At 36.6% G+C, this 13,051-nt stretch overlaps 1 protein-coding gene across 1 annotated transcript; it reads left to right on the top strand.

Annotated features, from left to right (window-relative positions):
- Nucleotides 1-225: 225 nt before the first annotated feature.
- On the top strand, nt 226-2,055 carry LOC111484240 (benzyl alcohol O-benzoyltransferase-like). Its single transcript, XM_023130760.1, has 3 exons — nt 226-696; nt 808-1,281; nt 1,524-2,055. Exons 1-3 carry the CDS (start codon nt 256-258, stop codon nt 1,959-1,961), a joined length of 1,353 nt encoding a protein of 450 aa, XP_022986528.1. The 5' UTR covers nt 226-255; the 3' UTR covers nt 1,962-2,055.
- Nucleotides 2,056-13,051: the final 10,996 nt, after the last annotated feature.

The following is a 13,051-nucleotide window of genomic DNA, read 5'->3' as shown; positions in this document are numbered from 1 at the left end:
AATATTGTTCTTAAATTTTTACATATGCAAACCATTTTTGATAGTAATAACTACTTTATCTACTCATCTTAATTGAATTTACACTTTTTAATTCAAAGAATCTAAAAGCATTTTAAAATTACATCTCTCAAATGCATATTTATTATTAAATCCAACCAATTATAAAATATAAAACAAAACTCGTGTTATTACAACATGTCTCTTTTTAAATACCGCAACTCCCAATATCAATTCTTATCATTTCACTCAACAATCATGCCGACCATTGACTTTACCTTCAAAATACGAAGATCAGAACCAGAATTGATTGCTCCGATAAACCCTACAACTCATGAGTTTCAACAACTATCTGATATGGATGATCAAGAAAGCTTCAGATTTCTTAATCCAATTCTGAACTTCTATGAACATAATCCAAGTTTAGAGGAGAGAGACCCAGTGAAGGTAATAAAGGAAGCAATTGCAAAGACGTTGGTGTTTTATTATCCTTTTGCAGGAAGATTGAGAGAAGGGCCCGGAAGTAAGCTCTTTGTAGAATGTACAGGCGAAGGAATCTTGTTCATTGAAGCAGATGCTGATGTAACCTTGGAACAACTTGGCGATGCTCTTCAATTTTCCTCTTCATGGTTTGAGGATGTAATATACAACGTTCCAAACTCTGATAGAATCATCGATTCTCCATTATTGCTCGTTCAGGTATATAGATTAAAATTAGAGATTTGAAAGTATAAAACTAAAATTCGAGATTAATATAGTAGTTCTTCTCCTAACGAGATTCAAAACTACATATCTTTATTGATCTTGTAGGTGACACGACTTAAGTGTGGTGGTTTCATTTTTGCTATTCGTCTCAACCATACAATGGCTGACGGTTTCGGCCTTGTCCAATTCATGAAGGCTGTAGCAGAGATAGCTCGTGGAGCTTTTGCTCCATCTATTTTTCCAATATGGCAAAGAGCTCTCTTAAATGCAAGAGACCCTCCGAGAGTCACTTGTCACCATCATGAGTACGACCAAGTTGTAGTCACCGAGGGCACCCTCATCCCAATCGACAACATGGCCCACCGCTTCATTTTCTTTAGTCCCCTCCAAATCACCGCCCTTCGTCATACTTTACCCATCCACCTCCGCCACTGTTCCACCTTCGAACTCATTGCAGCCTATGTTTGGCGCCTTCGTACCATAGCCCTTCGACTTAGCCCAGAGGAGGAAGTGCGCTTTCTTTGCCCCATGAACCTACGTTCCAGGATCAGCTCTTTACCGATAGGATATTATGGTAATGTGTTAAGGATAGTTGACCGTTCATTAAGGCAAATATCTAGATATTTGCCTTACATTACGGGTTACCATATTTTCTCTTTTACTAAATGCAAATATATTATATTCATTTATTATTCTTTCCTTTTATCGCTATTTCCTTATTATTTGTAATTTCCCTTATTTCTGTATTCTGTAAATGATTATAAATAAGAGAACTCTCACCACCATTTGGGTGTGGTGGATTAATCAAACATTCACATAATGCATTGGTTTTCCCTGCAGAACCCACCACCGCCGCAAAACTTTGTGGGAACCCACTAGGTTATGCTGTAGAGTTGATTAGGAAGGCTAAGGCTAAGATGACGGAGGAGTACGTGAAGTCTTTCGTGGATCTTATGGTAATTAAAGGACGACCCCATTACACTGAAGCTGGTTCATTCATTATATCAGACCTAAGGAGAGTTGGGTTTGAAGAGGTGGACTTCGGATGGGGAAAGGCCATTTTTGGAGGACTTACAACAGGATGGCTTGGAACAACTCCTGGAACGTTAAGCTTTTGTATACCTTTCATGAATAAAAATGGAGAAAAGTTAATTATGGTGCCTCTGTGCTTGCCTGATCAAGCCATGGAAAGATTTATAGCAGAATTTCATGCCTTGTCAAGTGTTGAACAATTGGTTGATGAAATTGACAGCCATTAGCAAAGGATCATTGCATTTGCTTTGTAATAAAAATAAAATGATAAGCAGTGATATGCATGGCTTGAAAAATACATATTTGGGCTAAATTATGAATAAAGTTTCCAGCTTCGTTTGAAATGTTACATTTTAGCTCTTAAATATTTCAAATGTTTCACGATAACACAACGGCCTTGTCTTCTTCATGATATATAGAACTACACAAGTTCTTGGTACTTTTTTTTATCCATTTGAGGATTGTGGGAGAGAGGTCCTAATTTTTCTTTATTGGTAGTTTTTTTATATTCTTTTTCTTTTTTACCCTAAACATCTAAGAACACCTTAACTACACCATGGAATTCTATTTTTTAATTGTGAAAGGTATTGAGATATGATTCAAAGTTTTTAGCACGTTTGGTAGCAGCGTATATACTTTTCTATAGTGAATACATTTGCAGCTTTAATCCTATTATATCTCTCATATCTTTCTTAATATTTTTTTTCCTAGAGAAAGTTTTTATCAAGTGATTGTTGTTTTTTTTTTTTTTTTTTTTATGGAACGAAAAATGGTTGTAGCTAGTTTTTATTCTATTGCACTGCTCAAACCAATTTTTAATGGTGAGAAAATATGAATGATGGATCATGAAAATGAAGACCTTACTCAGATCACGAGCTATGAGACTTGGTAGAGCATGGTGTTTGTTAATATATTAGAACCCACAATAGAAGAGAAGGAAAGGCGAAACCAAAAAAAATGATGTGAAGGCTCTATTGATTATTCAGCGACCAATTCATGAGACTATTTTTTCACGAATTGGAGCAGCAATCACATCAAAACAAGCATGATCAATTCTACATAAGAAGTTTCAAAGAGATTCAAAATGCCATAATATTTTATAATCTTTAAGACGTGATTTTGAAACTTTGTTCATGACGAATGATGAATCAATTTCTGATTTTTCGTCGAGAGTCATGACAATATTGTTGAAATATGGAGCCAACTAACTATTTGTATTAAAAATCTACCACAGATAAATATATGTATGGTAAATATTTATACATAATGCAAATATACTCTTTTTAGTCGATAACTTCAATATGTTTTTTTTTTCATTCTCTCTATTCTCTCTTGGTGTATACTTCAAGTCATCAATATAAATTTTTTAGCCAATATTTCTCCTTGTAGTTTCTCTCTCCTATTACTTTGGGTTCATTTTGGTATAATTTACATTATACCAAAATAGTGTGCGCACATTAGTAATTTAAAATACAACATAATAATTAAAAAACAGAATAAGGAACAGACGCAAAACATTTTAAAACAAAAGGGTTGAGGACGATTGGTGAGGTTAGTCTATGGCACTTGCTCCAGAGTCTACTCCTGATCTCGACCAGCTTCTTATTACCTGGAAAAAAAATGGAGAATAAGAAATGAGTACAAGACTCAGTAAGTAGCCTACTTGTAGGCTCTTAATCGTGTCCTTGATATGCTAGGGTACGCATTATTTGTTCTTGCTCGTTCTTAATCTTGTTCTTGTTATAAGTACTTAGGTTCCTTTAATTATTGTTCTTGACTTGAGTTCTTATCTTGATCTTTCTTGAGGACCTTGGTCCTTGGATCCTAAAACTTTGGTTTTCATTTAAGAGCCTTAGTACTATGATTTTTGGTTCCTGGTTCTTGTCCTTAGAACTAGGATCTTGATCCTTGTTCTAGTCCTGGATCTTTCTCTTATTCTTGGTACTTTCTTGGTTCTTGTTCTGTTCTTGATTCGTTCTTCAAGACTCTCCCCCTAGGATTTACGACACTAGACATGCACCTGACAATCCTGTGTCCAAGGCTTCATGCATTCCAAGCGACACTGTCTTAACCTACGTCCAAGGCTTCATGCGTTCCAAGCGACGTAGTCTTATTGCATCTTAAGGCTTGCTCTTCGATACGGTCTGCTTAACCTATGCCCAAGACTTCATGCGTTCCAAGCGGCATAGTCTGAAAACCTACATCCAAGGCTTCTTATGTTCCAAGCGATGTAGTCTTAATACTGCATCAAGGATTTGCCTTATAATACAGTCTGCTTAACCTATGCCCAAGGCTTCATGCATTCCAAGCGGCATAGTCTGAAAACCTACATCCAAGACTTCTGACGTTCCAAGCGATGTAGTCTTAATACTGCATCAAGGGCTTGCCCTATAATACAATCTACTTAACCTACGCTCAAGGCTTCATGCGTTCCAAGCAGCGTAGTCTGAGTCATAAGCATGTTGTACCGTGGGAGGTCTTAGGAGGTTCTTGATTCGTGGCTAAGGTAACTTACTCTCTTTTTGTTCCTTCGTGACCTTAGACTACTCCTCCTGATAGACCATAAAGGTCACTTGCTAGGTGCATACTTGAACATGACATCCTGCAACTCTGTAGGACATCTCTTCTAGATGAGGAAAACTTGAGACATGACATTCTGCAAAAGAAACATGGTGCAGGGCATCCCACCTAGAAGAGGAATTTTTGGGCACCGCTTGGTGGGAGGTCATGGGTCACCTTGGACATGATTAGAGTATTATCTAGCATTCTTGAGTTTTTGTTTCTGAGTTTGGGGACCTTGGTCCCTCGTCCTTGAGTGGTACATAGCATTCTTCTTACTTAGGTAGTTGTAAAGCTTGTGTGTTGTTGTTCTTGGTTCTTAATCTTGTAAGTTTCTAAGGTCCTTAATTTCTTGAGACATAAGTTGTAACTTGTATTTGTAACCATATGAACCCATATTAGTGTAAGTTGTTTTAGAAGGTCATAGATTCGCAAGGAGTTCTTTAGAGGGTTCTAGAAGCTAAAGTCTTGTGGTGTTTCCTTTAGGTGTTTCTTGGATTCTAACTTGGTTTAGGTTCCAAACTTACTCCAATCAACTTGAAACCTCAAACTTATCTTCATGTCCTTCATAATCGACCTTATAAGAAGTAGCAATTCATTTAGAGCACGTATGACCTTGAAATCTCATAAGTAGTCCTAGGGGCATTTTGGTCATTTCATCCCTAATTCTTGATTTTGCTACTTAACACGTTTCAATGCCTTTCAAACTTCACCAAATCATCAAGCATCATAAAATAAGATCTACTTCAGGGTTTCATAACATTTGGAGGTCATCTAGGTCATGAACTATAGGTAGATATCCTTAAGGGCATTATGGTCATTTTGCACTATTTCTTGGTTTACCTACTTATCCTTATCCAATGACTACCCAACTTCGTATATAGCCTCAACATACTATAGTATGCTCCGCATTACAATTTTATAGGCAGCAGAGTTCCGAGTAATTTGATCGGTTTAGGGTCTTAACTCGCGGTTCTTTGAGTTTTTATTTCATCTAACCCTAGTTCATACTTGGTTTATGGTTCATATGATAATCCAAACGATTCCTACAAGTATTTCTTAACAAAAAGTCCAAGGTGGCTACTTACCTCGTTGTCAACGTTTGGGACCTCCATTCTTGAGCTTCCCGTACTGGAATTACCTCAAGTTTCCTTTCACAGACTCCTTATTGTGTCTAGTTTCTGGAACCATAAGGTTTTTTATGAGAACCGGTCTAGAAGGAATTAAAATTGAGAAAAACCGAGGGAAGGTTGAGTTTTGGGTTGACATGGTCGGTTCCACTGAACTGGCCATGTCCTCGTCTTCTTCCTCCAGATGGGAAGAAGACGCGCGCGACCATTCAGGCCGCCGTTTGTAACTTGCCCTCCCCAGCTCCTATCACGTCGTTTCTCCCCTCCATTCCTTCATGAACCTTAAAGAGGGTGTTACAAGGAAGAGCTAGGGATTGATTTCGTACCTTTTCATGGATCGTAGCCTAAGATATTTGCTTCCAAAATATGATTTTCTCGTTGGAGTAAAAACAAAGGATTTCTTATTGGGTAGCCGAGTCTAGGGGTTTTCAGGCTCGATTTCTTCAGGAAACCTCTTCCTTATTATCCCCTAATATAAAGAAATTGGTTTGGAGGAACAACTTTGAGTGTGAGATCTTAATTTTGAGAAACCACTCTCGGTCTGCAAGTTACCCGACACCTCCGATTTTCGATCTCTTGGGTATCTTGTTCTACGACGTTTCAACTCTCGATTCATTTAGCAAAGTTACTCAAATTCTTCCTATGAAGCTAAAGGAATCCTTAATTTGAAGGAAAAGAGACCGTAGATAGGAATTCGACACTTGCCCCCAATTTGAACACCAAACAAATTTTCTTCAATTGGGAACGTTCCTAAAGTTATTTCTTCTCGTGGTCTTCTATGGAAACATTCCTTGGAGGTGAAGAAATCTATTGGGGTCATCCTTGCTCGAAGAATACTTGTATATCCTCGGATTGGAATTTTGAGTTTTCCTTGAAGCTCTCTAATGGCGGATGGGATTTGGGAAAATGGTTCCTAGGCATTTTCAGGACTCTATTCCTTCATAGAACTTGTGGGTAATCTTGTTTAGAAGCTATAGGAACAAGTTTCAAAGGAAATGGTGGAGAATTGCTCTCGAATTTGGAAGAAACGCGAGAGTAGGAGACAAAAAATCTAAACACTTATTGCCAACGACTGGGAGCTCGACCTTGCTCGATTCTTATTCCAAACGATTGCCCCAACTTTAGAATTTATAGAGGAAACTTAAACTGACATTGGGAGCTCCAGAATCGTCGTGAATTGTCGATTGGATTTTCTAGAAAATACGTCAGAAATATCTACTCTGATTAGAGCCTCACCGACTTTTGTTTTGAATCCTAGCCGTTGGATGTGATGATTCGTGAGTGTTCTAAAGTATATCCAAGTTTGGAGGAGATCCAACGGTTGAGAGTCGAGATTCGAAGGATTTTGTGCAGAAGGTACTGTGAAGGTTTTGATTTTTTTTAGCAGAATGGCAAATCCGTAATTATCCTTAACTTCAAGGGTATTATGGTAATTTGCCACTTTCCAAATATTTTATTATTTTTTTGAAAAAACCATAATTTTCCTAAAAATTCTTCATTCCTTGTTGGTCTTTTTTCCCTTCTTGAGCATCTTGAAATTCCTTCTAGATAAGGAATCAAAAATCTAGAAAGATCCTTGATAATTGGATAAATGACCTTTACGTCCCTTTCGCTTACGCTTTCATTCCCCATCCTTCTCCAAATGTCTTTTAAGTCCTTAAGATTACTTATTAGGGTATAAAAATGACTTACTAAGACCCCTTTCCTTGCTTAAACTTTTGGGTCTTGCATAGGTGGCTTTCCTTCACTTTTGAGGTGTTACAATCAGGCCTTAGGGTTGATTCAGTTCACGCTGTCCATAAACGTGGCATCCAACATCATCAAAGGAAGACGTCGTCAGACCTACTGAAGGCATTGTTGAATATGTACGAAAAATCGTCGGCTATGAACAATGTGTATTGATGCAGAGACTATTCAGTCTAGAAATGTCTGAAGATGGATATGTTGTTGTACATATAAATGAGTTTAACATAATTAGTCAATTGAGCTCGATGAAAATTATTTTTGAAGATGAAATCAAAGCATTGATTTTGATGTTATCTTTATCCGAGTCGTGGGATACTGTTGTTACTGCGATCAACAATTCACGCGGATCTGATAAACTGATATTTGATGAAATTCGAGATGTAGTTCTCAGCGAAAGTATTTACAAACGAAAAATCAGAGATTCATGAGGCAATACTCTCAGTGTTGATTGAATGAGAAAAAATAAATCAAAGTGCGCAAACAAACATGAGTGATCAAAATCAAAGAACCGAGAAAAATCTCCAAACAAACCAACATAAAGTGTTAAGAATTGTGGAGAAAAATGGCACTTTTGGACAAATTGTACAAACTTGGAGAAGAATCAAAATCACAAATCTGAATATGACAATGATTCTATATATTCAACAAAAGATACCGAGGATACTCTAATCTTCACCGTCCTCTTGTTTAACTCTTTATAGTCGATGCACAGACATATCGAGTTATCCTTCTTCTTAACATATAGCACCAACACACCCCAAGGACATAAATTACGGTGGATGAAGCCTTTGTCCAGCAGATCTTGTTATTGCACATTGAGTTATTTTAGTTCCGCTAGCGCCATGCAGTAAGGGGCTTTAAAAATAGGTCATGTACCCGGCTCAATTTCTATACCGAAATCCACAGCTCAGGAAAGGGTATCCATAGTAAATCCTTCAGGAAGACATTCAAAAATTCGTTCACTATTGATACCGTATCTAAGGTCTTCTCTTTCCCTTTTATATCTACTACACTTGCTAATATGACCCAACCTTCTTGTTGGATCAGTTTCTTAGCCTTCATCATCGAGACTACTTTAGAGGCAACTCCAATGCATGTACCCTTAAATTTAAAGTTGGATTGGGACGACGGTGAGAATACCACCTCCCTTTTGTAATAATCTATACTGGCATGGTTCCTTGCTAACCAATCCATGCCTTCAAGATGGGTGCTTATTATAACCATTATTGTAGTTATAACTTCGAAATTTTTCTACAATATCGAATTAGAAAATTTTCATATATAAATTTCAAGATCCCCGCTTATTATAACCATTATTGTAGTTGTTCATATATATATATACATATATATTTGTACTTTTTGGTTCTAAAATTAGGAAAATTGCACAAGCTACCCTTGATTAATGGTGATTTGTTACAATTGATCCCAACTTTTAATGCAAAATATTAAATTTGAACTTCTATGCAAAATATTGACTCCATTCCATTAAAAGAGTTCCAATCTAAAAACATTTAATAGACTTAATTTCCATGGATTAACCCTTCAATATAAACCAATCTGCTCACCAAAAATTCAAAGATAGATTTAATGCAAGAAAATTTCTGCCGCTTTCCAATGGTCAACTTTTTTTTCTTTTATTTTTCAAATAATTTTAAAATAATTTTGAAAGTTGTTTTCGATAATTCGAGCCTAAAATAATTTTAAAAGTTGTTTTCGATAATTCGAGCATAGATAAATACTCCAACTATCAATCTAAAGGTCTTATTTTTAAGTAGCAGATTACTGAAAGATAAATCATATTCATAAAAGATATGATGGGTCATTTTTGTTTTGTAATTATATCACTATAATGGTCTAGTCATGGACCACCACTATATTTATAGGATCGTTTGTATATTTGTTATAAGTGAATAGGTAATTAAAGACCCCAATTACCGGTCTATAGGCTGTGATTCGATCTCACCTCATAACTGTTGAACTATATCAAGTTTGTATATGGCCGCTAAGAATTATAAAGTTATACCTTAAAACAATTACACTCATATAGATAAGACACGATTCTTTAAGTGTTGTCTAACTTGGTTCTTGACTTGTCGCCAAATATTTTAGAATAAAAATACTTAGATATTTTAGAAAAGAGAAGGTCTTTAGTACAAATACCTTGACCCTACTAGGTTTTCATCCCAAGAAAAATAAAGGGGTAGTATGTCTTGTAATCTCTTTTTAATTGGTTTTAATAAAAAGTGCAAGTGTTTACTACAGAGAGTTGTCTTCAACATACAATACCTAGTGATATGCATAGCTTGAAAAAAATATATTTGGGCAAAATTATGAATAAAGTTTTGTGAGGAATAAGATTTGTTTCGTTTCAACCGTTATATTTGGACTATTGAGAGTATTATTCATAATCGAAGGATATCCTATAGTTAAATTATAAGATTAGTATCTATTTAATTTATGAGTTTTGAAACATTTGAGGGGCAAATAGTTGTCTAATACTAAAATTAGTATTATTTATGAGTTTTAGCGATGAATGACCGACATATTGGGTTGAGGTGCTACCTAAATAAAAAAATTTAGGACAATATGACCTCTGTTATTTTGAACATCATATATAGAAGGTTAATTAGTGGACTCTTTTCCACGGGACCATAAAGTCACTCTAAGTTTGGGAGAACAACTTTGTGTGTCGGCCAATAACTATACCCATTGTGTATTTCCTTGCCCCATTTGTATAGGTTTATATCATGAAGGCCTTGTCCAGAAGACCCCTACCCATTTCTATAAGGTGATGGCACTTAGTTGCCTCGACATGCCATCCTCGACCTAGGCCTAGCTTAATGATATTACTCCTGTAGACCTACCGCTTGGTAAGGGGGCAATATTAGACTTGACATAGGTCACTGATAACGCTATCAAGGTACTTGAGAGAATAAGGAAGCGGAGACTCTAGTGACACTATTCACACTATTAGTGACCTGAAGAGCTATCTTAATCATCCTTGGGTGTCATGGAAGTTTACTAGGTTCTTAAGGTATCTATGATGCCTCATACACGATTCTCACTTTATCACTTTATCTTCTAGCTCGTTTGGGCTTTCTTAGTCTGGGAGCACTAAGGTCTAGACCCTTGATCACCACTCACGATCCTAAGGTGATTAGCCTATTTGAGGCACACAGACTTAGGTCATCGTTTTATAAAGCCTACCTCTAACACTCTTACCATGACCCAATTTTCGAGTCTTTGAATCTCAGGCCATGACTAAAAAGATGAATACAAAAGAAAATAAAAATAAAGGTGAAATAAAAAATAAAAGTTGAAATTCTAATAAAACTTAAATCAATGAAGACAACCAAACAACACCAAAATTAAATGCAATACAAATCTAATAACAAATGGTGTTCAAATTTATTACAAATGGGAAAATGACTTCGAGATACAATAACAAATCGAAATATAAAAAACTCAAAATATAAAAATGGATTGATTCTTTGAAATTACCCCTTCTATGACTGCACAGTCCTGAACGCTCTTCCACCTCAACCAGAAGCATGCGAACACCTGAAAATGAAAAGAAAAATGGGTGAGTAAGTAACCTACTTGTAGGCTCTCATCGCATCCTTAACGGAATAGGTAACAAAGGGCTTTATTCTAGACTCTAGAAAGTTTGAGCTTAGTTCCTATTGCTATCTAAGCATTTTAGGTGCTCGAAATGTTGTGTGATTCACTAATTACTCACGAACCCACTCTAAGTTCAAAGGAGGTGGTTCAACCTTTCTTGGCATCGTAGATATGCCAAGTAACAAGTCACATCTCTGGTGTGGACTACTCTTCTATTCTTTAACTTATAGTAGCTTGCTTTGCCTATGCAATTTGAAATCGATTTTCTAGGTCAATGTGAAACCTCATAAAACTCTCTCTAGGGGAAAAATTATGATGTGTGCCGAAGTCGGAGAAGTGACCCCTTGAACATATTAGCTCCACTGACTAGCCACATGATCCACGTCCCCCCATTGAACAGATCTCCATTACCCACATGATCCAAGTCCTCCATAGGACAGACCTACTCTACTCACGTGATCCATGTCCTCCATATGATGGATCAACAATGCAAGGTAATCCGACTTAACTGTCAAGTCACTCAACCCTAACCGGATTAACAATGCAAGGTAAGTTTTTTTTTTCCATCATTATCACTAGAAACTGGGGTTAAAGTCAGAGATTCAAATCACTACATCTTTATCTACGCTAAAAAACTAAAGTAACAAATGATTTCACTTTTTGTTTTTTTATTGGTCTTGCATGTGACACGACTTAAGTCTGGTGGTTTCATTTTTGCTATTCATTTTAATCATACAATGACCGATCGTTTCGACCTTGTCTAATTCATGAAGGCTGTCGCAGAGATAGCTCATGGAACTTTTGCTCCATCCATTTTTCCAGTATGGCAAAGGGCTCTATTAACCACAACGGACCCTCCCAGAATCACTTGTCACTATCATAAATGTGACCAAATTGTTGTAACGAAAGCGGAAGCAAGATCAATTTTAATCACACACCCACGAGCAGAAATTAAACAAAGAGACAAAGATTTATGTGGTTTTGAGCGAAGAAATTTCCCTACATCCAGAAGTGGTAGCCAATCATTATAACCAAAATGTTTACAAGTGTATCTCTCACACTCTCACACTACAAAATCTCTTAACAAAAGTTCCTTCCAATTGCCTCTAGTCAAATACAAAATGGTAATGACTCAACTTGATTCCATATGACTCCACATGAGTATAACAAAAGTTCCTTCCAATTGCTTCTATTCAAAGTCCGTCATTTTTATAAGAATATATATTTTTCTGCAAGTTTAAACACGAATATTAGGCTCTGTAATTACAGTATATATATATATATATATATATATATATATTTGAAAATTTGGTTGGGAGGAATTCAAATCTCGCAAAGGAATCGAGTTGATACAAGTTATTGATCGAAAGATTAAAATCGAGAGAACTTTACACCAATCATATAATTATCGGGACACACATTGCATGGCGGAGCGAGGAACTCTTATGAGGAGGAGGTTGTGGACTCATGTTGACAAGCAACTAAAACAAACGCGTCAGGCCGTCAATGGAAACGCATCGCGCTTAACCTGATGCATTTTGTCCGAATCTCCAACCCATCAACCCAAACGCAAACTTGAAAGTGACCTAAAAACTGGTGCCTCATTCGGTTCACTACTCACCAACCCTTGCACGCTAAGTGTTGCACCCACAAAAATCAAAGGTAAAAGGTTGCATTCCCTCGAGGTTCCAAGTTAGGGCTCTGCCCACGCACTGACCTATTAGAGGCACGTGATCGCGAGTCGCCCCTATTGTTGGGCCGATATTATAAGCGAGTGGAAGCACATGAAAAGTGCGTGGAGACCTTATTTTGCCTATGTGATGTTTGTTTGTGAGTTTTTCTATCTCGATTTTGATACTAACTTTATTTTAATGTGAATTAGGTGCCTCTAGATGAAATATGGAGTTATTAAACTTTTCATTGACTTGAAATCGTACTCATGAAGGCACACGTCAGATTGGTAAGTAACTACACGAACTTCTAGGTAATAATGCTTGTAGAGATTACCTGGATTTGCATGCATGCTAGTAAAGCTAACCCTTGGGCTAATTTGGTATGACTTGTGTACATAGGAATATTGGTTAATTGTGTGACTATATTCTCTTGTATTTGGATATGGATGAATTGAACCTCGAATAATCTATTTGGACATGCTGACACAAGTCACTTACCACAGAGCACGTGCCAGCATCAAATATAATCATGTCGATGATAAGGTCGCTTACTTGATTAGCTTAAATTGTTGTCACAAATTTATCCTT

This window comes from Cucurbita maxima, unplaced genomic scaffold (genome assembly GCF_002738345.1).
Source record: "Cucurbita maxima cultivar Rimu unplaced genomic scaffold, Cmax_1.0 Cma_Scf00009, whole genome shotgun sequence".
Taxonomy (NCBI): domain Eukaryota; kingdom Viridiplantae; phylum Streptophyta; class Magnoliopsida; order Cucurbitales; family Cucurbitaceae; genus Cucurbita; species Cucurbita maxima.
The sequence above is the reverse complement of the archived record's forward strand: the minus strand, read 5'-3'. Positions and strand labels throughout refer to the sequence as shown.

Excerpts from the sequence above, each read along its gene's own strand:
- LOC111484240 (XM_023130760.1), top strand. The coding sequence starts at position 256 with ATGCCGACCATTGACTTTACCTTCAAAATACGAAGATCAGAACCAGAA. Across the intron at positions 697-807 it reads CTCCATTATTGCTCGTTCAG|GTGACACGACTTAAGTGTGG; the intron begins GTATATAGATTA and ends TTGATCTTGTAG. Across the intron at positions 1,282-1,523 it reads CGATAGGATATTATGGTAAT|GCATTGGTTTTCCCTGCAGA; the intron begins GTGTTAAGGATA and ends CATTCACATAAT.